The sequence below is a fragment of the Trichoderma atroviride genome, chromosome 3, assembly GCF_020647795.1.
Source record: "Trichoderma atroviride chromosome 3, complete sequence".
In the NCBI taxonomy this organism is placed as follows: Eukaryota; Fungi; Ascomycota; class Sordariomycetes; order Hypocreales; family Hypocreaceae; genus Trichoderma; species Trichoderma atroviride.
Genome location: NC_089402.1, coordinates 4,311,620 through 4,336,862, shown reverse-complemented (window position 1 = coordinate 4,336,862; position 25,243 = coordinate 4,311,620). Strand labels below are relative to the sequence as shown.

Sequence of the window (25,243 nt, the reverse complement as noted above, 5' to 3'; positions counted from 1 at the left end):
CATGCCCACATTATTAGTCCACCGCATGAAAAAAGCTGGCTTTACAAGCTTTATGAACCAAACTGAGAAACGCACCATGCCAATAATTTAGAAGTATGCATCTGGGTAATTGGGTAGGTGAGCTGGAGCGAAGAGATACACATACACGGCGTGTTAGCACCCTACCAACTTGCACGATGTCAGGCAGAGACCAATCAATGATTATACGTATATCTCATTGTGGAATTGTTATCTGATGATATGTTCCCACGATACCGCAAAGATCAAACATGTGACCACATTTATAAGCGGACGTTCGACGTTGACGCCATTTGGGCCTTTTTTCTCCCTTGTGCGATGATCACATCGGCAGCATGCAGGTCATCCACTTCTGGGCCACCGATCTTGTTGATCACTTTGATAGTGGGGAGGTGAAATTGGGGAACAATGGGGCCATCACATTGGGGGCTCGTGGGATTGAATGAAGTTTGCCTGATAAGCGGCGCGTTTGTCTTTCCGCAGAGAAGCAAACGTGCCACATTCTCGTACGAGTGCTGTTTAGCAATATGCCGAGATAATTTGATATCACATTCATGCTGCCTAGAATCTGTTAGCTCGCCACATGGGTCGACTTTTTAGAGCAGTAAAAATCCCAAATGCGTGAAGCCCGCACCATGAAATTGAGTGATCAAACGCTATCAATGCTAGGGCTCCCCCATAATAAGCGATCAGAGGATTTATGGATACCGCTATCATATCAACATGAATCCATCCCCTATGAAGGGGATGAAGTTGAAGAAAAAAAAAGGATCAACTTTTTTCTTCAATGGCATGTAGACAAGGCAAACCAGGGGAAGACATGGATTTAATGAGAAGTATGGGAAAAAAACATGCGCAAAGAGGTTGCTCGCGCCCGCGAGCAGAATCGAGACACGCGAGGGCTAATAATACCCGAGGCTGTGCTGAAAGATTAATTGATGTTAATCGGCTGACTTGCAAGTAGGGGAAACAAGCTTTTGATCAATCTCCGAGGCTTGATGCGTAGGCGAAGACAATCGCATCGACTTTGCTTTGCTTGGCTTTTCTTAATAAGAGGAAAGAAAAGGAGGAGAGGAAATAGGCGTGCAAGCTGTCGCTAACACGGTTGGCGGAGGCGTTGGAAATACGGAGCCAAGGCCCGCCGAAATGAAAGCGTCCACGATACCCCTGCACTTGACACTGCCATAGCCACAGTTCAGCCAGAGAAGAAAAAAACTCGGCATGGAGATTAGTAGGCCAATAATATCAGAGCGCTGCACCGGTAATAATTGATTTTCAAGATTCATTCCGAGCTCGCGAGAGACTTTTGGCGTGGCGCTGTAATTGAATGTATGTGTCTTACGACTAAGCTGGCTTTTATCCCATTGGCGGCCGTGCTCGAATGCATCATGCAAGCTGACCACCATCTTTGAAATGCTCACTGATGGCAAGCAATTAAAAGGGCACGAAGAAAAGAAGAACAAAAAACGATAAGCTGGTTGTATGCAAGTAAAGGGAAACGCGTCGAACATTGTGACCGTTCTGAGATACTGGCAAAGCTGGGTCCTCGTAATGCCAGTAATATCCGGGTTCCTTAGCGGGACCCTGGCCCACGCCCCGTATTCCAGGTACGATCGGAGATGGCATTGGACATAATTTGCTTTTGCGGCGCTGGGCTGCTAAAATTGGAGTTTGTCGTCGTGCCGGCGCCGATAGTGCAAGCCACCGACTTCATTCACCTGCATCCAGAGCGGCGGCTGCGGCACCAGAGACTCAGATGCAGCTTGACCGACGAAGGCTATAGCCATTGATGGATATCATGACCTGACGTGCTTCAGGGCAGCAGTAGTGCAGATCTATATATACACGTACATGCAGGTAGCTACCAGGGATTCGAGTAGTCGTGGAGGCTGCAGATATTGGGCAAGTTTGGCAGGTCGTCGCTCGTTTGCACGGCAATGGCACCAATACAACGTAGCACTCGGATGGCGAAAGAGCCGCTTCTGTCCGGATTTTTCATGCCATCCCTAATGCTGGTCTGGCTCTGCTAGAAAGGTAGAGCGAGCGATCGGCGTTGTCTGGACCGCAGAGATCGGGGTTTGCTGCTGATCATCGTCTCCGACACTACCCACCCGCAGCAAGGCTCGGATGGTAGCGCGGATGAGCTGCCTGTGGACAGCCGTGTCTCACTTGCTTGCATTTGAGATCTCAGACGATGCTCGGGTGTTGTCTACGTGTAAGCTGCACCATTAGACTTGGATGCCTTCAAGTTGATTTTGTAGCAGAGAGTGCTATAGCCATATAACACATCCAGACTTACCTTGGCAGTAGTATCAAATTCGTGCAGGTATTTGTAGCTATCAATAGGTCCAGTCTTCTGGCATTTAGCTGACGTGTGCTATCTGGAGGCATCACGAGGCTGCCATTTCGCAGTTCGGGCAGTAAAGGCACTACTGGAAGCTAATGCCGGCCAGCGCTGTCCATGGCGCCAATGGTTCCTGGTGCCGAGCCCCAAGCTTCATCCACCCATCCACCAACATCCTTCTGTCAACTGATAGTTTGGGTGCTAAGCTGTGCTAACATCTGGATCAAAAGTGCTTCCCTTGCATCTGCTGACGAGTGCTCAACCCACTGCACCCTTGCGTTTTTTTTTTCTCTACATGTATACCATCATCATTTCGTGTCTCTGCAGCGGGCAAGCCATCCGCTGGTAGTAGTACCTGTACAGGTGCTGCAGTGGGTGACCTGCAGATTCGGCACACCGCTTTGGCCAAAACGCCATGCGACTTGTAACCTGGATTCTCGACAGCTCAGCTACAGGCACTCCATATTGCTCGTGCATACATGCAGCAGCTCAGCAGCGCAGCAATACAGCACCCTCACGCGCTGCCACTGCATACGCATACGCCATGCTCGTATTACTGTTAGGTACCTACCTACTCCATACTCCGTCCCTAGTACTGTAGGTACTGATGCTGATACTGACACTGATGCTACTGGTAGTGCCACAAGCAAACCATACTACGAGCGCTACTGCCGCTAAGGCCCGCCGCGCCGTGCTCCATAAGCTCCTCCATGCTAGCAGCATTTCCTCAGGTACGCGAGCCTGAGATTGAGCGCCATCTGTCGAGCCCCGTCTGGGTGTCGTCGAGGCGCCAAGCACCCCCTGACCCGTGCCTGGATGTGCTCTCGGCTGTTGGCCATCCATGCAGGCCGCGCCTCCCAGGCCCAGCCAGCACTGGCCCCTTCAGGAGACTTGCTCGTCGTCAGCCGGTATCAGAGCCCTACATGTACCGACAGCAGAGGCCCTGCATGTCCCTGCAAGCATCGCGCTATCGCACTACGGCCAGGGGACCTGATGGGACCTGATGGGACCTGATGGCCGCCTCCCATCAACCTGTTCCCAATTTAGCAGTCGAGCGCCATTAGTGAGCGGCCAGGCCTGCGCTAGAGTGGCAACGGCACGCATTGGAGGTGGTCTGGGCTCCCTCAAGCGAGAAGCTGCCAGAGACGAGAAACATCTGGGCCAGTAATAATATTAGCACGTTTCGTTTCTCGCCCTCTCGTCGCCCGCTCGAATCTCTCCCATAAACCATCACCAAAGGCCTGCCTTGGCTGGGTGGCTAGCCGGCCTCTTTTCTCCTTGCCAGTCTCGTCTTGCTGTCCCTTTTATCTCCTTCATTATTTCTCTTCTCCTCTCTTGGCGCCAGCTTGCCATGCGACCCAATTGCTGACCTGCTCATTCTCACCACCCCACTGGCTCACGATTCCGTTGATCATATCAGAATCGAGAACGAGCCTCAGCCTTCTCAAGATCCGACCCCGCCATTCTTCGTCAACTTGTGTCGGCGTATCTGGCCAGCCATTTCGAATTGTACTCGGGCAGAGGTATTATGGCTATTGGCCCATCCTGATTACGACTCTTGAGGGTGCGGATAGGTGCCGTCAAATTCTGAAATTGCCATTGCCGCCACTGCCCGTGCTCCCGAAGCTGTGTCGATTCCAGCCAGCTGCTACACAGCCCGGGTCTCTGATTCTATAGCGCTGTGCAACCTGACATAGTCCGGCTTGACCTTTTCCGCTGTCTATATCGAATCGCATCTGCGTCGCCATGACTTCGACCCAGCTGCCACCGCTCGACTTCAACGAAGGCGGACTTCGTATTGTCCTGCTGCCCGAAGTTGAGAACATGTCGTCTCCGCTCTCTCCGCTCTCCCCCGACTATCATCAGAGCAAGGAGCCTCTTTCGATGAATACCACTTTGAGCTCTGCTCGATACTCTGAACATGACCAACATGCTCGAGACTCCGAATCTGACGATGACCTTGAGGTGGATGTGGACGAGATTGAGCATGATTCCGATTCGACGCCGCCACCACCACCACCACCACCAGCGATTCCAATTCACCCCATTCCTGCTTTACAGGATGCGTTCGCCGAATCGTTAAATGAGGTCATGAGCGGTATTGCGGTTGAGAAGCCTAAATTGAGGGCGCTGGACGCCCAGGGACGCAGAGAGGCTGTGCTTGACCAAGGCAAAGATGAGCCTGCCCTTGATGCCATGTGGAGGCTCCGACCTGGCCAGACCCAACATGAACTGGGCAAGCTGGTTGCTCAAATCTCGTTTGGTGTGTATTTGATGCTGAACGGGATGGCCAATGATAACACACAAGTGGTCAACATTCTTCAAGGTCACATCGACGAGGTGGATGAGTTTCTCGAAGTCACAATCGAAGATCTTGAGGAAGTAGAGGCGGATCTGAAAAGGCGCATTGACCATTTGATGCTTCCCATGTCCAACGCCACCGTGTTCGAACAGCTGCTAGAAGATCACAAATTCCGGACCGAAATACTCCAAGGCAACGAGAAGATTGAGCACATCCTCGCAAGAACCAATGTGTCAATGAAGCAATGGGACGACGACATTGAAGCCGGTCTACACACCAGCAACATCTTCATCAATTGGTTGAATGAGAATGCTGAAGGCACATGGCGATCGGGCCTGCCAGACGTTAACGACATTTTCGATGCCATGAGCGGCAATGCAGAAGGGTGGCTTATTGCATTTGAGAAAATCAGCGATAGTGCTCAGGACATCAACAGTCTCATCATTCGGCTGATGAACATAATATCTGAGATGGAAAAGAAGGCCGGTGAAGCTAGCCGACGGACATGGGTAAGTTTCGTCGCCATCAGCGCTGTCGGTTCCAGTAGCTAATGTAATTCCCAGGCGAGCATTGCACCCCCCCATGTCTAATATTCCTGAAGAATCTATACCCATGGATCTCCATGTTATAACAGAGGATTATAGTCGAAGATCCAGTACTCAAGATAGCGTCCGCAGTGGCTCTACAGAAAATAGACCGGCTAGCTCTATAATCGATGATGATACCAGCACTATTGATTTTCCTCTACCTGGCGGCCTACCCTTACTTCCACCGTTCAAGTCTTCTCGTCATACTTCGAACACTTTCGGCTTCGGCAGCCCTCAGACGGCAACTAAGAAATCCGGCTTCGATAGTCCTCAAAGTGCTCAATATACCCCTCAGTCTGCCGCAGGTACCTTTGGTGTCACCAGTCCACAGACAATGCAAATCCACTTCCGCCAAGACAGCCAAGACTCGTCGGCCATGAAATTCGAGGACAGCGATCCGGAAACAGAGATAGGCCACGAAGACGAGCCGGTGTTCCTTCTTCAGCCGCGAACCTATACCCCGCAGCCTCCTGCACCGTTGCCCTCGCCTCTTATCAAAGATGAGGCGGGCCACAATGCTCGATCAGGATCACAGTCGACGATTCCATCCTTTCCCTCTACACCGATCTCTCCTGCAGATAGTCGGCCTTTGAGTGCTGTCGTACAGAGAAGGACATCTCTCCGCGACCGTGTATCCCAAAAGATGATGCCCCCAGGTGATATTCAGATTCCGGTAAGGTCTCTTAGAGGCATGGAAAAATACGCTGCTTCACCCGGTACCACCACGCCGCAGACTATGAGATCTCATCACTTTGATTCAGCATATGAGTCTGATGCGGAAAGCCATGGGCGCCATCCATCTGGAAGCTCCAGCAACATGACAATGTCCCCTCCGCAACTCAATGTCGTACCCTCTCCGCGCTCGGATCGGCAAAGATACTATCACCCTGTGCAAGCGTCGCCACATTCACCACTTCAGCAGAGACCCCATACTGCTGTTGGACATGGCCATTCTTCCTATCACCAAGGCCATTCCTCATTGGCGCCGCCTGCTTTGAGCGGCTTGAGCAAGGTTACTTCCGCAAACTATGAAGACGGGACCTCGCAAAGCGTACGAACCACACGAACCACACGAACCACCAAAACTGTGGATAAGCAGCTTAAGAAGAAGAAGAGTGCCTTTGGTTGGCTCAAGAAAGCTTTTAGCATGGATGAGGAAGAGCGAGCGGCTTATGAGGCACGCAGAGCTGTGCAATACCAAGAGAGCTACTACAACGCGGATCCACCAAAGTTTTTGGACGGAAGACGAGTGCGATAAACCCCAAGGGCGGTTCTGTCGGAACGACGTACCTACTCTATTCCTGGATATACTAGTAAGAAGGACGAATTTGGTTCATTGCCACAAAAAGAGAGCAAAGAAAAGCAAACGAAGAGCTACACAATTAGAAATGGCGATATCATCCACTCGTTCTTACAGCGTCTTATCATTATCAGCAAAATCGAGCGAAATTACTCTAGCAAGCGTTTTTCATGCGATACCCAAAAAGCGAAGCATTGCTTGGATCCAACCTTTTCTACAGTCTTTTCTCGAAAAAGCAAATGCCCCATTATATCTATGCGCTTACTCAAGCGCACCTTGCACATCATTATTTCATCCTCACCTTTTTTTTTAAGGATGTGGTGCCATTAGCGAACTAGCGATTTCCTATACTACTAGTACTTTTGTATATGCCTACTCATTTTCCCTTTTTTTATTTTCCCTTTTTTTTTTAAAAAAACTTGGCTGCGTTATCTCGGGCGTTTGAGTACCATACCATGGCGATGAATCTTTTACGCTATCAACGTCATTTTTTCGTCTAGGTTACCATTCCTTTCATTTTCTTTGTATCCTTACTGGAGCTCAGCATATATGGCATTAAGTTAAGGGGAAGTAGGCGGTATCTAGGTCACCATTTTTGTAGGTTTTTTATTTTCTAAGGAGAGATTACACTATATGAGTTTAATGGGATTCCGATGAGGTCCAAGACTCTTTCGAACTGAGCAATACAAATATTTCGAAACGCTATAAACTTTACTGGACTGTCAACTCTTCTGTTATGGCGATATGCGCTTGTATTTCCAGTTGTTTATACGAGATAATCAAGACATCGACCAGAAAAGGGTAGAAAAAGGACGTGGTTGTATATGTGTATGAATATCGTTGATAAATTCATCGGTGAGATATGTACAGGAACCTTTCCGTGATATACATGCCGCCAACAATAGCACATATATATGTCTTGTATACTGATTCTCCCCCCTAGTTCCGCCTAACCCAATGTCAAATCATGACCGGCCCAAGACTTTAAGTCGTACCCCAGTAGCACACAAAAGACTGAGCACCGCCAACCGGAATGCAACCGCCGGCACTGGAGGCAGTATATCCCGAGTAGTCTCGACAGCTCTGCGAGTTGAAAAAATTGCAAAAGCAGCCACCGTCTTGCCAGCAGCCGGCAATATTTCGCATAGTTTGCGTACTGAAAGTTGTAGCAGTTATCTGGTCCGTACCCATAATTAGTTGCCCAGTCTGTATTGACTTGTGCAGCATAGGGAGATCAGGTGTCCCAGTAGTAGTTGATTTGCATCTGCGTGGCGGAGGTGAGTGATGCGGTGAGGACCGTGATGAAGGTGGCGATTGTGAGGTGCATGGTCGCGGATGTTTTTTTTTTTTTTTTTGGGCAAAAGATTGAGGTGGTTTTTTTATGGGTGGGTGAAGTGATTTTAAGTATGAGAGACAGAGACGTAGAGAAAATTCAGAGCGTTTGGCAGTATGAAGAGTACTACATATAATTTGAACTCATATGCTATTTGCAGTTGAAAGCGATGACTTCGTGTTTACAACGTAAACAGATAATGACTCTTGTCAATATTGAGGCCCTCTCTATATTAGGTAGATATCGTCCACACTCCAATAATGGAAATATAGAGTTTACAATAAATACTAAAGTCAGCATTTCATATGCATACATTTACGTAGATGCAAACACGAGTCTTGAGCAGTTGATACAAATAGATAATAGCTTCCCTCTTTGTTAAAGCTCTTTGATGTATATGGGATGCAATGCCAATCTTGGAAATAGATGTAAACTAATTATTCTAAAGTTAGTAGGTCGGTAGTACCGATAGGCCGCACTAGTCTTGGGTGGAGTGAAGAATCTCACCCAGGTCGATATGTGGACCAGTGCCATATATATAAGCTTTCGCCGCGTTGTTATATAATACAACATGAACTATTGCTGGCTTGAGTCCATATACTTCAGTAGTAAGTCAAGAGAGTGTACCCTCAAATTGCATATATATGTATATGTGCGCTAACACAAGATGGCTGATCACGCTGCATTATGACCCAGAGCTCCTTTGCTAATAATGTTGTTTATAAATTTCTTAGCGAAACATATGTACATGTAAGTTTCTCTTCACCTTGCCTGTTATATACAAAATTATAACCAAACTTTTTTGTGCTGATTCTTCCTCCTAGATTAGGTGCCTGTTCATCCCAACCAACACCTCCGTCCTTCAACCATGCCCAACTCCATACGTTTTGCAAGGACAACCTTAGTTGCTGCCATACCAGCATTCGAAAGACCTGGCATTGGCAACGGGAATGCAGTTTCCGGTGCCAGAGGCGGTATATCCCGAGTAGTTTTGGCAGTTGTCCGAGTTGTAAAAGTTGCATCTGCAGCCGTCGCCGGTGTTGCAGTTGGCAATGTTTGCGTAGTTGCCAAAGTGGTAGTTGTAGCAGTTGTCCTTGCCGTTGTAGATGTTGGTGGCCCAGGTGACGTCGACTTGGCCCTCGTATGAGCTGCAGACATCGCTGTAGTAGTTGATTTGCATCTGTGAGGCAGAGGCGACGGATGCGGTGAGGGCCGCGAGAAGAGGGAGGGTAGAGAACTGCATGGTTGCTTTTTTTTTTTTTTTTTGGGAGGGGATTTAAGCGGTTGTTGTGAGTGATTGTTGTGATTGTTGAGGATTGAAAGTGATTGTTGTGATGAGGAGAGACGGAGAGAGAGCGCGCATGGCTGGTTTTATATCTGCTGGACGACGCAAGAGTAATTCATCTTCTCGGCATCCATTCGTGGATTAATGAAGACACTCTCTCGCTTACAACGTGTTCGTAAGGCAGACGATAATTCCATCTTGTTGAAGCTCTCTCGTGTACACAGACCGCAACTCCAATAGTTGTTACCAAATGCAGTAGGTGAGGCTTGCGGAACAATATTTACCTACTTGGCGGGCCGCGCTAGTAGCGTGGAAATAGGAATGCCGTGTAAGCTTCAATGTTGGAACAAGCCTAGCGCCTGACAGCGTGCATGGTATATTACGGGCGTTAAGGACCACTCGTCTGCGACTATCGCCCAACCCGAGCATCCTATCTTACATACAAAGGTACGAAATAGTATCCATATGCTTAGCGAGCATATAATCATCGCTCGCACCTACGGGATAGGGAATAGCAGCCGTGACCCTTGCAGCCAGCTGGTGGCGAGATATTGAGTTGTGGTTTAGGTCAGCAGGCATTTTATTTCAGATTTGTGATAGAAACAGCATTACTAGCTGAGTTAAGCTTTAGTAAATCGGATGATACTATTGATCTTCCTCTCAGGGGTTTATGTATATATGTGCGCTTTCATAATGGTTAGACTACATGTATGCTGCGGTCTGTCTATGCTCGCAGTCCCGCGAATCAAGTTGAAGCACTCTGCATGCTTCAACTACCGACCTATCTCTTCGACATGGGTGGATATCTATGCAGCACTAGTTTTCTAGAGCTCCTTGGCCGGCTCTCCTATTCCATAACTCTTAACCCGGCTGAAAAAGAAGGGCTTGTCGTTTTTGAGCTGAAACTCGGCCCAGTCGTCCGTCAGCTTGTTGTAGCTGTGGAAGCCTCTCCAGACGATTTTGTTGTTCTTGGTGCCCTTGCCTGCACTCCGGAGCGTCAGGTCCATTCGGTACATGTACTTTGTGCCGACACCCTCCGTCTCCACATATATATCTGATTCCTGGTCCTGGGGATCCGTGTTGTCGGGATGATCCAAAGCAGAGGATTGGCGCCAGCGACCTTTGTAGGCTTGATGCATTACCGCGGATGGCAAATGAGAGTGAGGGGCCTCGCGGTGTAAGAGGAGCAGCTCGGGGGTTAGATGATGAACAACGTCTACTGGAGACGCCGTAGTGAGAAGACTAATGACGGTGCCGTCACGGAAAAACCGTAGGTAGCGATAGTATGTGACGATGAGGACGGGAGCTCCGCCCCAGGTGGACTGATTTGTGGAGGCCTGGCCGCTGCGCACGTAGTTGACGGTACTGATGTAGCATCCGTTGAAGCGGATACGAGGACGATTTCGGAACATGTGTTTCCACGAAGGATAGACGTCCGGATCGTGGAGGGACAGGGTGAAGGACACTGCGTCGGCAAGGCGCCGCTCCTCAAGCTCTCGCATGCTGATGAGGAGACCATCTTCGTCTGCCTCCTCCTGAATCTCGAGATCTTCCCACTCGATGCTCTTTTGCCAGTGGCGAGGCATGGAGGTGAAGCCGAACTCACTGCCCAGGCAGACGCGTTTCCAGGGACGCTGCTCGGTGGCGACGAGAAAGGCGAAATGCTTGCACACGAGACTCAGACGTGCAAAGTCGCCGACATCCGCGACGGCAACGTCCTGAAGGATGGGGACGAGCAGTTCATCTGGCAGATTGGCGATTGGGCATGGAGGTGGCGGGGTGTTTTCAATTTCCGGGGGCGCTGGCTCGATCTTCAGGGTTGAGAAGCTGGCGATGAGCTCTTCCAGGGTCAGCGGTTTGGGCTCCCCCCTGATCAGACTCGGCATGTTTCCGTGCAGAGGATGCTGCAGGCCCTGTTGTGGGGGCTTTCGTGGCAGCGAAGCCCCCCTGGGAAGTGCTTCTCACGATATGTCTGATCTATTCTATTGTCTAGCTAGCAAAGGAGGAGTTAGTATATCATGACAAGGATGCGTTTTTACATCTTTGGAAGAAAAAAAGTAAATGGCATAAAAAAGACAAACTTACTCTATAAGCCTTTCTATATAGCCGCAGGCTTTCTCCCATGTTGCCCTGCGCCTCCTTTTCCATGGCTTCCTCATAGTGATCTAGAGCCGAGATGAGCGGCTTCTCAGCACCTTTTCCGGGAGCATCCGAGAGCAGATGGCCCGTGGCAGATGTTGGAGGAGGGCCGTCGAACGATTGCGCGTGTAGATAGTACTCGTCATCGTCAATGACTGGCAAATTTCTTTTGCCGGTTCCTGGCCCTGAAAAGGGCCCTGATGGCCTTGTTTGCTGTGAAGTAGCGGCCGGCGCGGCGGTGGAGGCCACATACGACGCCTCAGCCTGATGAGAGGCTGACCCAATGGACTCTCTTCTAGATCGCAAGTCGGAAATCCATTTTTGCCGGAAGGATTCCAGCTCCGAACTGGACTCTCGGGTTTCTGAGGCCATGGCTGTGGCTGGTGAGTGGTTGGCAGATACGAATCGTAGACGCGTGTCCGATATGGCCGAGCGCGGGGAATTGATGGGTATTACGGCCGCTTGATTTGATTTACAAAGACATGATGATTATAGGGAGTTGGACACTAGATATGATTTGAAAAGCAGAGGACAAATAGGACGAGAAAGCAAGATGATAGTGGATGGATAAAGATGGTTTAATACTGCATGTATATGGATTTTTTATACAGTGTGCCTTACAAATGTCAGAGTACAGCATGCAATGAATCGGTCAAGACTCAGCGCTGGGAAAGTGACTCGATCGGCCAGTAGCTGAGACAGGCGTCGATTACTAAGACGCCGTGCAGCGTGCATGTATGCTTGAACACAGCTAGGCCCAACTAATGCTAGTGGATAAAGATGAAGAAGACAAAGAGGCTCTAAAGAGGTTCTGTAAGCGGATAAGCTGGATCTAGACAGTCGAGTGTCTCTGGCATACATCGAGATTAGCACGAGCAATCGCCAAAGGCTGTGCTGCTGGATCAGAACAGCGCCCTAAAATGGCCTTTGGAGAAAAACGGCCGTGCAGGGTCCATGGATCTATGGACAAGTACAAAGTACTGCCGGTATGCGCATACTGGAGGCGTTCATCTTATCGCTGATTATCAATCGCCACGGCAAAAGCCCAGCCAATCACAGCGCGGCGTGACATCATTCGGCTACAGGCGGTGCCTCGCCTCGGCGCGGGATTGGCAGACGCAGCAGGTGCGGTGCAGATTCATCTCTGGCTGCGGCGTGGAGGCGAGCCCGAAAAAGCTGCGAAAAAAAATAAACCGGGGCTGCGTCAACGAACGCCGCTGAGCCGTCGATATCTACCACTTGCATGCGCTACACCTTGGCTAGCGGCTTCTAGCACTATCTACTAACCAAATAACCTTCCTAGCTATGACTACTCGATATTCTTTCTCTCTCCTCTTTCCATGACCAATTTCTGCCTCCCTCATACATCTTTTGAGCATCCATCCGTATCGACTCATCGTCAATCAAGCGCAATCTCTACCGCACCGACTTTCAAGCTCTAAACATCCGTTGACCGAATTCGGCCCGGTCCGAGCATCTCCGAGAGAGCTACGCACAAGCCTCCAGCATCCGGATATTCGTGAGAGCCCGAGGGCTCGGCTCCTCGCTCACGCCCCTCCGCGCGGCATGGGATCTCTCTCCATCGTCCACAGCTCAGACGGCCAAAACTACGACAGGATAGACGGAGACGAGGCCAGCATGTCTGGCATTCCTAGGATTGCGGGCGCGGGCGATGGCGATGGAGGCAGCATCATTCCGGATATCACAGCTGGCCAGAAGATGGTGTCGGCCATGTCGGGCAGTCTCTTGACTTCATTGCTGGGTGAGTAAATTCTGTGGCATCTGGTACAAGCCTTGGACTGCAACTCGTATTAACTCTTCATTCCCTCCTAGTAACTCCACTAGACGTCGTTCGTGTGCGCTTACAATCGCAACCGACTTCCGCTACCGCCGCTCCGGTTGTGGACTTTTCGAGACTCATGCGAACAACCGCCAACCTCACCCCCGTGCAGACTGCCGAACTGGGCGTCACAGCGTGCTGCCGCGAAGTGTTCTTCGCAGAGAGCGCCATAGACTACTGCCTCGCCGCGCCGAGAATCGAGGGCATCGCAATATCCGGCGGAAGTGGCGCCGCCGCTGACTGCGCAGTGCAAGAAGTCCAAAAGAAGACATATCACTCAACCATCGATGGTCTGCGAAAGATTGCCCGCAATGAAGGATTCACGACGTTATGGAGAGGCCTCTCACCTACCCTCGCCATGACAATTCCCGCCAATATCATTTACTTCACCGGATACGATTGGCTGCGATTCAGCGCCATGAGCCCATTTTCAAAACTCTCTACAGATTATGCGCCCCTCGCCGCTGGCTCTTTCGCTCGAATTCTCGCAGCAACCGCCGTTGGCCCTATCGAGCTCGTCCGCACCCGTATGCAGGCTGCGTCTGGCGCTTCTACCACAAACCACCTGGTTGAAGCTTTCAGCGGGATTCGCTCCATGGTTGCCTCTCAAGGGTACACCTCATTATGGCGAGGCCTGACATTGACTCTGTGGAGAGATGTGCCCTTTTCTGGCCTCTACTGGTGGGGATATGAGTCTATCCGATCTAGGATTTCCGATATTCGCGAAGAACGACAGGGCAGGACAATGAGCCGCGACACAATTGATGGGCTCAGCCGCACAACCGCCCGGCGTCGATCTCAGAGCCGAGAGAGCCATACGGAAACTTTTCTTGACAGTTTCGCCGCTGGCGCTACCTCGGGCGCTATTGCATCCATCATGACCATGCCGTTTGACGTGGGCAAAACGCGCACCCAAGTCTACAAGCACAGTTCGCGCCGTGCAGCCGGAAGCGCACTGGCACCCGAGCAGCAGAACATGGGGCGACTACTATTACACATTTTCCAGACGGAGGGCATCTCTGGCCTATGGCGAGGTTGGATCCCCCGCACACTGAAGGTGGCACCGGCTTGTGCCATTATGATCAGTAGCTACGAAGTCGGCAAGCGGGCGTTTCGAAGTGTCAATGAACGCTCTATGAGCGAGAGCTTGGCTGGCGAGGACTGAAAGAAAAGATGCGGCGATGACAATAAAATAACATAATCGGTCTTGGGTTTTAAAAATGAATGAAATCTTTCCAAAGTTTCATCAAAGTTTTGGCGTTGAGCTTTATATGGCGTTTGATATAAAGAGCTGCTATGAAAGAGCACGTCTTGCGAGGTTTTTTGATTTTTGAGGAAAAAGAAGATAAAAATTACTTTTTCCAAGCTGGCTTTGGCGACACTCCTATCATATGTTGGACGGATGAATCGAATTGTTTAGAATAAAACTACATGTGTACGATAGATGTAGCGGAAAAGATGTCTGTAACATTAATGTGATTTCCAATGCGTTTTCAATCTTGATCGAAAGCCCGAGTGACATGTGTGCTAGTAGTTGTAGGGGTGAGGATATTTAGTTAACGAGGCTAGTTCTAAATTTAGCGTCCTGGTGGGTGAAAAAGAGTTTACACAGCTGTTTGATGGGCAATTTAGCTCTGCGTGATCTTTTATATTTAAACATTAGATCTGGATCGAAATTTAGTGTAACGCACCAACTGATCTTGTCGCTTTATTGGATATACTTTTGAGATTCTTTCATTCAAACAGCCGCACTTGGGCCACACAGAAGCGATAACCTCCAAGAGGTCTTGCCTACTTCTCGTCTTATACCACCATCCGAACATCACCGCGTTATATCACGACTCAAAAAATGTATACCCTCACCAACATCGACCAGCACCACTTCTCCGGCCCAGAAGACGTCTACGTGCTCGAGGCGCACCGCACAGCAGCCGGTCTCGCCACCGTCGCCTCGGACCAGACGCTCTCGCTGTTCAACCCAGCCCGCCTTGGAGCCGGGCCTGTTTCGAGCCTCAAGACGAGCCATGGCAACGTGGCGGCGCTGCGGGTGTTTGACGCGGGGAGTTCGTTGGTCTGTACGGCTGGTGAGAATGGGTCTGTTGGGGTTTGGGATTTGAGGCAGGGGGCGAGGGTTGCGCAGTTTCAGGGTGAGTTTATGAGGGGTTGAAGAGAATGAATGAGTGAGAGTGAGAGTGAGAATGAAGGCAAAAAGATGATGATGAGATGGGTGCTGAATCTATTGGCTGACGGTATCCTCACAGCGGCCGAGGCATCCATCTTGTCAATGGCATGCAGCGCAAACACTCAAACAATCGCCGTCGGCACAGAGCTGGAGAACCACGTCGCCTCAATACACCTCTGGTAAGAACGTCACTGGTGTCTCTCACTTGTCTATATAAAACCAAAAGCTCATCAAAAACCCAGGGACGTCCGCTCCACCCCCACGCCCAAAGCAACCTACTCCGAAGTCCACAGCGACGACGTGACCTCTCTCGGCTTCCACCCGTCCTCGCCCACGCTGCTCATCTCCGGCTCGACCGACGGCCTCGTCAGCGTCCACGACACGACCATTGCCGACGAGGACGAGCTGACGGTGCAGACGTTGAACCACAACGCCTCGATCCACGACGCCGCGTTCCTGACGCCCACCGAGGTCTTTGCGCTGTCGCACGACGAGACGTTTGCGCTGTATGACGTTTCCGAGGAACGCACGGATGGGAGTGCGACGCGCCATTTCGGGGACTTGAGGAAGGTGCTTGGGTGTCAGTATGTGGCGAATGTGACGACAAAGTTGGATGGGAGCGGTGCCATTCTGGGCGCGGGAGCGCAAGAGTATGTCTTTTTCTGTTATCCCCCCCCCTTTGATGTCCTTTAGGAGCATTGCAGCTAACCTGTATGATTAAACGAAAACAGTAAACAAAACTTTGAGCTCGTCTTCCTAGCCAAGACGCCGGATAGCGCTTGGGCACTCGATCACGATAATAGAGTTGTCCTACCTGGCGCACACGGCAGCGAGATTGTGCGCTCGTTTTGCTTCTTTGACGATGAGCAGGTTGTCTTTACGACGGGAGAGGACGGAAATGTGAAGGCGTGGAGGGCAGGTTAACTCGCAATACACGAATGCTGAATAGATATCAAATGGCACAGAAGAGTTAAGCTTTCGTTTTTTTGGCACTTGTAAGAGGACTTTTGGCATTTTCTTCTATCTCAATATGTATATATATATACAAGCAGTGCTTTGTCTCAATGGAGAACTTTGTTTTGTCCAAGATTCAGGACACGCTGCTCTTACCGATCCCCTTTCCTGTTTGGCACCAGACAAGACTGATATCTAGCAGCCAGGAGTCTGCAGCGTTTATAGCTTGGCATTGGATCAGTTTGTATATCAGATGTAGTGACCAGCTCGTTCGCTTCTCGTCGACTGAAGCAGGTCCGTCCTCCGATTTGCGACCTTTGGTGAGGCCCTTCAACGTCTGCCTCAGGTTGGCCAGTTTCTCAATTCCAAGTCTGTCATTGAACTGCAAGTATTCTTCAGTCCAGCAAACGTGAATTCGACAAGGGCCTTCAACCAAACTTGTCATGCTTATTCTTGACCTTAATCTCCAGCAACCGCTCATGATAGTCGCCCTCCCTCTTCGCCCTCTTCAGCACCCGCACCTCATCCTCGTCCAGCCTCCGCCCAGCCGCATCCTCCAGCTCGCGCCGGCTAATCTTTGACTTTTCGCGCTCCTCCTTGGACGTCCTGATGCGAGGCTTGAAGCGCGCCTGCATGCGGATGCGCAGCGTCGTGTTGAAGGTGATGCCGTCGGCGTCGCCGCGCACATCGGCGGGCGGCGCATTCGGCTTGGACGACGTGGACGGCTTGATGGTGATGAAGGTGTCGCGGAGAGACTGGATCTGGAACGTGCCGGGCGTGTCTGCGGTGGCGATGAGGTTGAACGATTCGAGGGGGGAGACGGCTTCTGAGGTTGCCGATAGCAGGCCAATCTTGTCGCAGGCGAGATATCTGTTGATCGCGTATACAAGTCAGCGGGAATGCTGGCTATATTCAGGCACCTCAATAGATTCAATTGTCGAATTCTAGGTGCAGCATCAGCAGAACGTACCTCCCATGATGTCCCTTGAAGCGAAAGTTGCCGGTGCCAGCCACGCGATTGGCCACCCAGACCTGCCTCACATCATGCGGCTCCGCGCTGGTCGGGTTGTCGTCGACAATGTTCTCAATCGGCAGCGCAAAGACCTTGCCGCTGGGATCGCACGCGAGCGCCGAGGGCTTGTCCGTGGGCAGGACAATCATGACGGGGCCGATGACATCGGTGACGGCATCGGCCGAGACCCAGCTGTCGTCCTGGGCCTGGTCTTCGTTGTCGTCGTTTGCCCTGGCGACGAGCTGCTTCCTGCTGGACTCGCCGGCGCCATTGTCGTCGTTGTCGTCGTGCAGCTCTGCAGCGGCGCGCTTCCGCTTCTTGGTCTTTTTGTCGCCCTTGAAGGTCAATGGCTTGACCATGATTGCTGGTATTGCTACAGCTGCAGCAGGGCAGAGCAGAGCAGAGCTGCCAATGAGAGACGCGGCTTGCGTCGGGGCGAGCAGAGACGCTCAATCAGAAGGGCGCCCGAAGACCGGAAGACGATGTGTTTGCTGCGGCTATGATGGAATGGGGTAGCATTAAGCGGAACAGCCTTGGCTCGTGTTTTGGGAGTCCAGACAAAGCTCGGCCTGGCGTTGAAATGATTCGGGAGACGGCGAGCTCCATCTTTCGGTCCAGAGAAGCTCTGCTATGCTTTCCGCGTTACGTAAGCGCAATCGCAGTGAGTGCCTCTTTGGGACTTTTGTCTCTTTTACTGGCGTATCCTCCAGTCGTTTACGTCGAATTTGGCTTCTGCTTTTTTTTTTTCTGCCCCTCCCCCCGCTAAAGAATCGATATGGCTCGGGACTGAAGCGAGCTTGGAGAGCTGCTAATTCGGATTATTTTCTCTGCTCTGGAGCGTGGAGGAGCGGAAATGGGGCCGTTGTGGCGGCGTCTTTTGGGGGCGAGGATAAAGCGCGAAAAGAAGTGCCTTTTCCCTCGTACGATTAGGAGTTATTAGATCGATCCTTTTCTTTTGCATCAACATCCATCTGGTGATTTTTGGATCGCCCATTTTCTCTACCCCATACTGTCTATTTCTCGCCATATAGGGCCCCCTCCATTCCTCCTGTCAGCAGCTGACACCTGACATCGGCACCATCCTCATCGCCATCATCGTTTCAAAATGGCCCCTCTGGCACAGGCTGTGACTGTATCCCTCCAAGACCTCCAAAACGGTATGAAGAGCCTCACGTTAACCCGCCCCAAAAGTGCATCTACTTGTGATTTCCTACTTTGTACAAGTCCTCCGTGCCGTGCAAACAGCAAAAAAACCCACTCACACAATCCCACTCTCACAACCCGCGCCACAATCTTCTTTTCTTAAACTGAGTATACTTGGCTACTCATATTTCTTTTTACTCATTCGTGCCGAAATTCCCCTGACTAACATGCGAGTCATCTAAGGAAATGTCTCATTCGAGACTTTACAAGAGGCTTTTGGCCCTGATTCCCTTGGCATCTTAGTGGTCAAGAACGTTCCGGAGGAGTTTGCGCAGCTGCGCCATGTCGCCTTATCATATGGATCTTATTTGGGCAACCTCCCCAAGGAGGAGCTAGGTAAGTCTTGTTTGTTTGCTGCTTTTGCCCCCTTCTATCGAAGACGGTAGGGAGTCATTTTGGGGGAAGGGGGCCGAGTTCAGGCAACGACATAGAGATGCATCCAGTTTTGCCAGCCACATATGCAGCGAGACGCTGACCATCGCCCCCTAAACCACCTAGACAAGCTGGAAAATGCCAAGGCAAAGTACCTGACTGGCTGGTCCCTCGGCAAGGAGACGCTCAAGAATGGCCAGGCCGACACCTTCAAGGGATCCTACTACGCAAACTGTGCCTTCTACGTCAACCCCAGCCTGGACTGTGCCGAGCCCACGCCAGAGTTCTCGCCCGAGACGTTTCCCGAGTACCTCTCGCCCAACATCTGGCCGGCGGAGCAAGTGCTCCCCGGCATGAAGCCGGCCGTGACCAGCCTGTGCCGCCTCATCATCGACGTTGCCGTGCTGGTGGCGCGCGCCTGCGACCGCTTTGCCGAGAAGGAGATCCAGGGCTACCCCAAGGGCTACCTGGAGCACGTCGTCAGCACGTCCAACACCACCAAGGCGAGGCTGCTGCACTACTTCCCCCAGGGGGCGTCCGACGCAGCGTCAACAGCGGCAGGGGGCGACGAGGACGACTGGTGCGGCACGCATCTCGACCACGGCTGCTTGACGGGCCTGACGTCGGCCATGTTCATCGACGAGAAGCAGGTCGATCCCGCGGTGCCCAGCGCGGCGGACCTGACGAGCCTCACGGGGGCCTCGCTGCCGCCCCTGGAGGAGCTGCCCGCGTCGCCCGACGCCGCGGCCGGCCTGTACATCAAGTCTCGGACGGGCGAGACGGTGCAGGTCAAGATCCCGCGTGACTGCATCGCGTTCCAGACGGGCGAGGCCCTGGAGCGCATCACGGCGGGCAGGTTCAAGGCGGTGCCGCACTTTGTGAGGGGGGGTCAGGGCGAGCGTGAGCGATGGCAGGGTGGCGAGGAACACGCTGGCGGTGTTTACGCAGCCGAACCTGGGCGAGGAGGTGGATATCGAGCAGCACTTGACGTTTGGGGAGTTTGCGAGGGGTGTTGTGACGAAGAATACCGTTTCCTAGGCTTGGTGTTTTCTGGTTTAGACTACATGTACCTAGGACAATGAGTCAAAGAAAAAAAAAAGTTGAAATCATTCGATGTAGGCCTCTGTGGTGTGGTAAGAGTGCTCTGTATTCTGCCTTGAGCTGAGTGAAGCCAGCAAGAGGAATGTCACTATCAGATATCATATCCACTCCAGTCAAGTTCTTCGGTATTCAACGCCCTCATATCCTACCTATATCCCATATCCCATGTTCGATAGTCTACAGCCCGCGTTCACATATCCAGCTGCAAACCACTCACACGGGCATACCCAAACAGGCTCGCCTGAATATTCCTTGTTTCAGCCTTGAAATCTTTCGCTGCAGCCGTCGCTCCGGGGTGCTTGGGGCCGCAGTCTTGAGCTTGCCTTGAAAACACCGAAGCCTCACCTGGAAGCGATAGCGAAAGAAAAAAAAAGAGAGAGTAGAAAGGGAAAAGATGGCTTCGGCCAACTTTGTGCGCCTCACCTGGACTAAGAGTAGAGTCACCGTCGTACACACACTCAGAGAGACACACGCACTTGTACCAAGGCAACGCTTTTTATTCTGCTCCGCCCTTGCATGGCAAGGCAGCACTTTTCTGCTATATGAGTCCTGCAGGTCATATGCAGCTAAGACTCAGTAATTTATTTTTAATATCTACTTCTTCTTATTTTTTTTTCCCCCAATTAATCTGTTTGATTTGCTTGTTCTCTTGGAAACCCCCCCCCCTCTCTGTGGGACTGCAAGGATATACTTGTAGTGTAGCCGCACCACGTGGTGAGGAGACATGGAATCAGAAATGCTACCTGGGATACGTAGTATTCCCTCCGGGGTCCCGAACGGGTAGCACGTCACCGTTCCATGTCTGAGATTTACGATAACATGGGTGCCTATGTCTAGTTTCCTCTCTCTTTCACTTCTTCTCCCTCGTTTGCATCGTTTCGGTCTGGAACAGCCAGCCAGCCAGCCTCGTTTTAGCCCCCAGTCGTATGATGCGTCGAATCAGAACGACAAGACGGGGGGGGGAAGACAGGAGGACGTCATTTCTGCAACGTAGACAGACAGGGGGGACAGGAAGAAGAAGGGAAAAAAAAAACAAATAGACTGGAACAGGGGGGGGGGGGGCCAGAGAGAATCACCGGCGCGTGATTGAACCCTGGACGGGGCCTAGATCTCCCAGCTCGATGCGGCTTAGCAGAGAGTCTGGTCTGGATCCTGTTGGCCTCTTTCATGTTGTTTTGCTGTGCTTTGCTTACAGGTAATCAACCTTGCCTGGGCAGCCATCTGCACGATCCATCTACCGGTTAAAAAAAGGAATGGGGACAGAGTCGTATCATGGGGGTTGCTTTTTCCCTTGATTTCTCTTTCTCTTTCTTCTCTGTATCATTTTCCCCCACCAGGCTTCTGAGGGAAAGAGACACAAAGCGGGGCAAACGCCGCTCCGTAGAGGTGACATTGAGGCCCGGATTTGCACTTCAGCTGCGTGCAGGGGCATCAGCTCTGCTCGGTGAAGGCCGGGCAGACACGAGCAGTTGGGAGGGGAGGGGCCGGATTTGATTTGGGGGGGACTGGAGGTTGCGCTATTGGAGGGGAGCCCGGAAGAAGACGAGATGGGACGAATAATGTCCTTGGAGGGGGAGGACGGCAGAGGGAGGGATCCGACCAACGGAAAAGCGACAGATTTGCCGCGCAGATGGATAATGCACAGTAGAGGGTTGGCAGCGGCAGTTGCGGGTAGGATAAGAAATCAAAAAAATGGAAATTGAAAGAGAGACGAGGGAGAGCATGGATGCGTAGCGGTGCCCGGTATGACTAACTGCTGCTGGAGATTTGTTGCCTGCCTGGAGGGAAGATTGTAAGGCGACGATGGCTATGCTCTGCCTGGGTTTGTTGCCTGGATGACATCAACGAGGACAAGAGCAGTAGTTACTAGGTTAGTGGCTGGCTGGCAGTGAGCGGTCACTGCTCTGCTCAGCTGATGCGAAGCGAGAGCAAAATAGAAGAAGAGAGAAATAAAAAAAAATGAGTCGTCGTGCTTTGCTTTTCTCGGAATCAGACCCTTGTAGAGTCCAAGATAGATTCGGGTCGCTCCCGTCGCCCGCTCGGCGTATCATCTGCTCTCTTGAGTCTCGCTCCCAGTCCTAGAGCTGATTTTCCCAGCTGAAGATCAGGCCCCACCAAGACGCCCAAAAAAAGACGAGACAAAACGCAGGGCAACTAGAAGAGTAAAAAAGACGATGTAGACGAGCTGAAGGGAAGGGAAACACATGCATAATGCAGTGCATGCATGCCTCCTCACTATGCATGGCCCGATTGGGGGATTCCAAGCCTGTCCCTGCTACATGTGCTATTCCAGCCCTACCCGCTCTCCTCTCCCGCAGCCACTACAAGCCCATCGCGGGAGCTAAACAGCGGCCAACAGGCGATTGCGACGCCCTAACAAGTAAGTGCAGTGACCCTGCTGCAAGTAATCTTTTGCGCTCTCGAGCCATCGTCGCTCCCGGCTATTGCCGCTGCTAGCAAAGTCAGCTATTTACGCATGAGGATTATGGCTACATTGGCCATGGTGCATCTGCGCCAAGGCGCCGCAGCAACAAGCGAGAAGAAATAATCAAGAAGCCGACATCACGAAAACTGAGTTTGCGCCAAGGCGGCGGTTGGGGCGTCACTTCATGCGGCCGCCCGCTGTCATTTCGAGCTCGGCTCCGGCATTTTTCTCTGTTGGTTACGGCTTCAATCCTTCCCGTGATGGCCTTTGTCTGACCGAACCAACACGAGCCTGGCAGCTCGTATATTTATACAATATGATGTGTACCTTGGGCTGTCAAGCATCAACGCCTTCTTGGCGTAAAAGAGAAATCTAGTCCAGTGCGTGTACTTGAATGTGTCACTGTAGCTTTCTATCAATAGTCATCTGTGTTGCCCCATTGGCTCTTCAACTCTTCTTTGGTCTTTTCTAGTACCTTTTTGTGATACCCAATGAGCAAACGGCGACCGAGCAGATGGAAACAGAATTTACGAGCAATACGATGCGAACTGCCTTGGTTACACCCTCGGCGGCTGGGGCTGAGAGGCAAGGCAAAGGGGCCAGAGGGACCTGAACCCTGCATCTGGGAGCGGCTGATCTGATGACGGTGATGCAAGTGACGCTGATGGTGGGGGAGTGGGAACGACGAGACGCGCGCAGCTGCGGTTGACCGAAGAGTCAAGGTGAAAAAGAATCTTGTCAATGGGCGGCTGGGATTGGATCGTGGTCAGATGGGCTATGAATTGGACTAGTGGTAGTTTCGGTGTTAGTACTGAGCTATCGCTATCGTTTTTTTTTATCTATTTATTTTTAATTTTCATCATTTCTATCTTGTCAAGATAGACACAAGCGAGGGAGACGCAAACATGGAGGGGGCGTGCAGACGCAGGATGACTGGACTCGAACCTTCGTTTCTGTTTGTCTCATGTTGTCTGCCTGTCCACGTCCACTTCATCGATATCGACCAGACTAGCAGCAGATACAATCTAAATATATTGCACCCAGCCCTATGCTAGCACTCCAGCTAAGGCAGCCTCTATGCACAATGCATCTTTGACATCCGTCACATTGCATGTAGTAGGTAGCACACGCCATTGCATGGCAGATATTGTGGTAGGGCGGGCATCTTACAAATGCTCGTTTGTGCCTGAGCCAAAAAGGGCGAGGCATAAAAAAAGTTTCATAATTTAGTCCAAAGGAAGAGGGGGAATACATGAGTGAGGGTCGCACACATGATATAAATAAAAATATGAGACATTCTAGAATTTCCCCTTTGAGCGCTGGGATGGATGGGCAAGCCATGATGACCACTGATGACACTGGCCTGTTTTTTTTTTTTTTTTTTGACTCTTACACTAACGTAGCGCAGGGCTGTTTTTCTTCTTCTTCGTATCCAGGACTTTTGTTCAACTCGAAGCAGAAAAACACATACCGTGATACATTCCCTTTCCTGCACTTCTTATCAAACCCTCATTCACAAAACTGTCATTAATCGGATTTCAAATAGTACCAACAGCAAGGGCCAAAACAGACCCCAAAAGACCCAACGACCAGCCCCTCGGTGAAAACCAGGCTAGGCCCCACGGCCGGTTTCCCAATCGGGTAGCATCCCTTCCCACCAACACTGACTCTTACAACCACAGCAAACGCTCAGCCCAGGCATCATTCCCCATAATCACCGTCCAATCCATCCTTCTGCCCCTCCCCAATGGGCATAAGGCGGCCAATCAGCCACACAGATCATCGGATACTTTTTTTTTTTTTTCCCTGTTCTGTTCCCCCTCCCTCCCCTACATCCCAGCCCCAAGTCTCAGTTCTCAGCCCCAGTTTACGCTCACGCCCTGTGTGTGCTCCCTCCCTGGAAGTCCTCGTGAGAGAAATATTAGACCAGAGGGAAAAAGAAAAAAAAAAGTGATATTCTACCAATAGGCAGTCTAGATTGGATGATTGGTCTGTTTAGGATACCCAGAAAGAGGAAAACATGGCGCTCGTCGATGAGTTTTGGTACACGCCCCTCCACCTTCTCATCCTTTCCCCTGCCAATGCAGGCCAAACCACATGGCCTTCTTCCCTGACTCTTACATGGGGCTGTTTTCTTGTCTTCCTACCTGATCTCGGTAAATATCATCATTCTAATCCAACTAGCAAGGTTCATATCGATGCTGAACAAGTAAAAAAAAAAAAAAAAGTAGAAAAGCCTATAATGTTCAGCTGCTCATGTACATAGCCTCGATCAACCGTTCCCCGATGTGGGAACCCCCAACGATACTAGTCCTTCCCCCCCCCCGTCCTCCCACAGAAGCTTTGATCAAGTGAACCCCATCCCTACCTACCCGTTTGCCCTGGCTATGACGCCCCAGGTGGGATGAACTTGTCATCGTGTTAGGCATCTTTCTTGTCGTTTTTTTGTTCGTGTCCGTGAGAAGTGATGGCCGAGGGAGGGGGCGCTGAATGTGGGAAAACGGAATCTTTGGGGGCCCAAAAATGCTCAGCTTTTGCGGCAGTGGGCAGGATCTGAGCCCATTGGGTGAGTCCGACGGTGGCCTCATTCATGGTTTATTACTTTTTGGGGAGCTTTATTGCGCTCCATAGCCTCACCCGGCATGGTGGCTGTTTGTGCTAGTTTGGCAATGGATGGGATTCAGCCTCCTTTGCTGGACCCGTTTGTCCGGTTCGCGTATGTTCGTCTGATGTAGATAAATATGCCGTTGCGTTGCTGTTTTCCTGGCATCTCATCATTCACCATCACAAACGGACAACAGCACAAACCAACAACACTCAACATATACCTACACACATACATATAT

General features: G+C 51.1%; 9 protein-coding genes across 9 annotated transcripts; 5 read left to right on the top strand and 4 right to left on the bottom strand.

The window, feature by feature from the left end:
- Positions 1-4,108: 4,108 nt before the first annotated feature.
- On the top strand, positions 4,109-5,254 carry TrAtP1_006697 (uncharacterized protein; the record flags this gene model as incomplete). Its single annotated transcript, XM_014082461.2, has 2 exons — positions 4,109-5,173; positions 5,228-5,254. 2 exons carry the CDS (start codon positions 4,109-4,111, stop codon positions 5,252-5,254), a joined length of 1,092 nt encoding a protein of 363 aa, XP_013937936.2.
- A 22-nt stretch (positions 5,255-5,276) lies between these two features.
- TrAtP1_006696 (uncharacterized protein) lies at positions 5,277-6,509 on the top strand (the record flags this gene model as incomplete). Its single annotated transcript, XM_066113230.1, has 1 exon — positions 5,277-6,509. The coding sequence occupies one exon, from the start codon at positions 5,277-5,279 to the stop codon at positions 6,507-6,509; it is 1,233 nt and encodes a 410-aa protein (XP_065969316.1).
- Positions 6,510-8,785: 2,276 nt separating this feature from the next.
- Positions 8,786-9,127, bottom strand: TrAtP1_006695 (uncharacterized protein; the record flags this gene model as incomplete). Its single annotated transcript, XM_014082462.1, has 1 exon — positions 8,786-9,127. The coding sequence occupies one exon, from the start codon at positions 9,125-9,127 to the stop codon at positions 8,786-8,788; it is 342 nt and encodes a 113-aa protein (XP_013937937.1).
- An 866-nt stretch (positions 9,128-9,993) lies between these two features.
- TrAtP1_006694 (uncharacterized protein) lies at positions 9,994-11,055 on the bottom strand (the record flags this gene model as incomplete). Its single annotated transcript, XM_014082463.2, has 1 exon — positions 9,994-11,055. One exon carries the CDS (start codon positions 11,053-11,055, stop codon positions 9,994-9,996), a length of 1,062 nt encoding a protein of 353 aa, XP_013937938.2.
- Positions 11,056-11,185: 130 nt separating this feature from the next.
- Positions 11,186-11,680, bottom strand: TrAtP1_006693 (uncharacterized protein; the record flags this gene model as incomplete). The annotated part of the gene is made up of 1 exon (XM_066113229.1): positions 11,186-11,680. One exon carries the CDS (start codon positions 11,678-11,680, stop codon positions 11,186-11,188), a length of 495 nt encoding a protein of 164 aa, XP_065969315.1.
- An 820-nt stretch (positions 11,681-12,500) lies between these two features.
- On the top strand, positions 12,501-14,643 carry TrAtP1_006692 (uncharacterized protein). Its single transcript, XM_066113228.1, has 2 exons — positions 12,501-13,070; positions 13,142-14,643. The coding sequence occupies exons 1-2, from the start codon at positions 12,875-12,877 to the stop codon at positions 14,311-14,313; spliced, it is 1,368 nt and encodes a 455-aa protein (XP_065969314.1). The 5' UTR covers positions 12,501-12,874; the 3' UTR covers positions 14,314-14,643.
- Positions 14,644-14,997: 354 nt separating this feature from the next.
- TrAtP1_006691 (uncharacterized protein) lies at positions 14,998-16,254 on the top strand (the record flags this gene model as incomplete). The annotated part of the gene is made up of 4 exons (XM_014082465.2): positions 14,998-15,295; positions 15,410-15,509; positions 15,573-15,980; positions 16,062-16,254. The coding sequence occupies 4 exons, from the start codon at positions 14,998-15,000 to the stop codon at positions 16,252-16,254; spliced, it is 999 nt and encodes a 332-aa protein (XP_013937940.1).
- Positions 16,255-16,712: 458 nt separating this feature from the next.
- On the bottom strand, positions 16,713-17,655 carry TrAtP1_006690 (uncharacterized protein; the record flags this gene model as incomplete). The annotated part of the gene is made up of 2 exons (XM_014082466.1): positions 16,713-17,154; positions 17,255-17,655. 2 exons carry the CDS (start codon positions 17,653-17,655, stop codon positions 16,713-16,715), a joined length of 843 nt encoding a protein of 280 aa, XP_013937941.1.
- A 746-nt stretch (positions 17,656-18,401) lies between these two features.
- Positions 18,402-19,953, top strand: TrAtP1_006689 (uncharacterized protein; the record flags this gene model as incomplete). The annotated part of the gene is made up of 3 exons (XM_014082467.2): positions 18,402-18,453; positions 18,683-18,835; positions 18,998-19,953. 3 exons carry the CDS (start codon positions 18,402-18,404, stop codon positions 19,951-19,953), a joined length of 1,161 nt encoding a protein of 386 aa, XP_013937942.2.
- Between the last annotated feature and the right edge of the window lie 5,290 nt (positions 19,954-25,243).

Bases quoted from the DNA above. Each gene is read 5' to 3' on its own strand.
- TrAtP1_006692 (XM_066113228.1), top strand. From the start codon at position 12,875: ATGGGATCTCTCTCCATCGTCCACAGCTCAGACGGCCAAAACTACGAC. The intron at 13,071-13,141 runs GTGAGTAAATTC...ATTCCCTCCTAG, and splicing joins TCTCTTGACTTCATTGCTGG to TAACTCCACTAGACGTCGTT.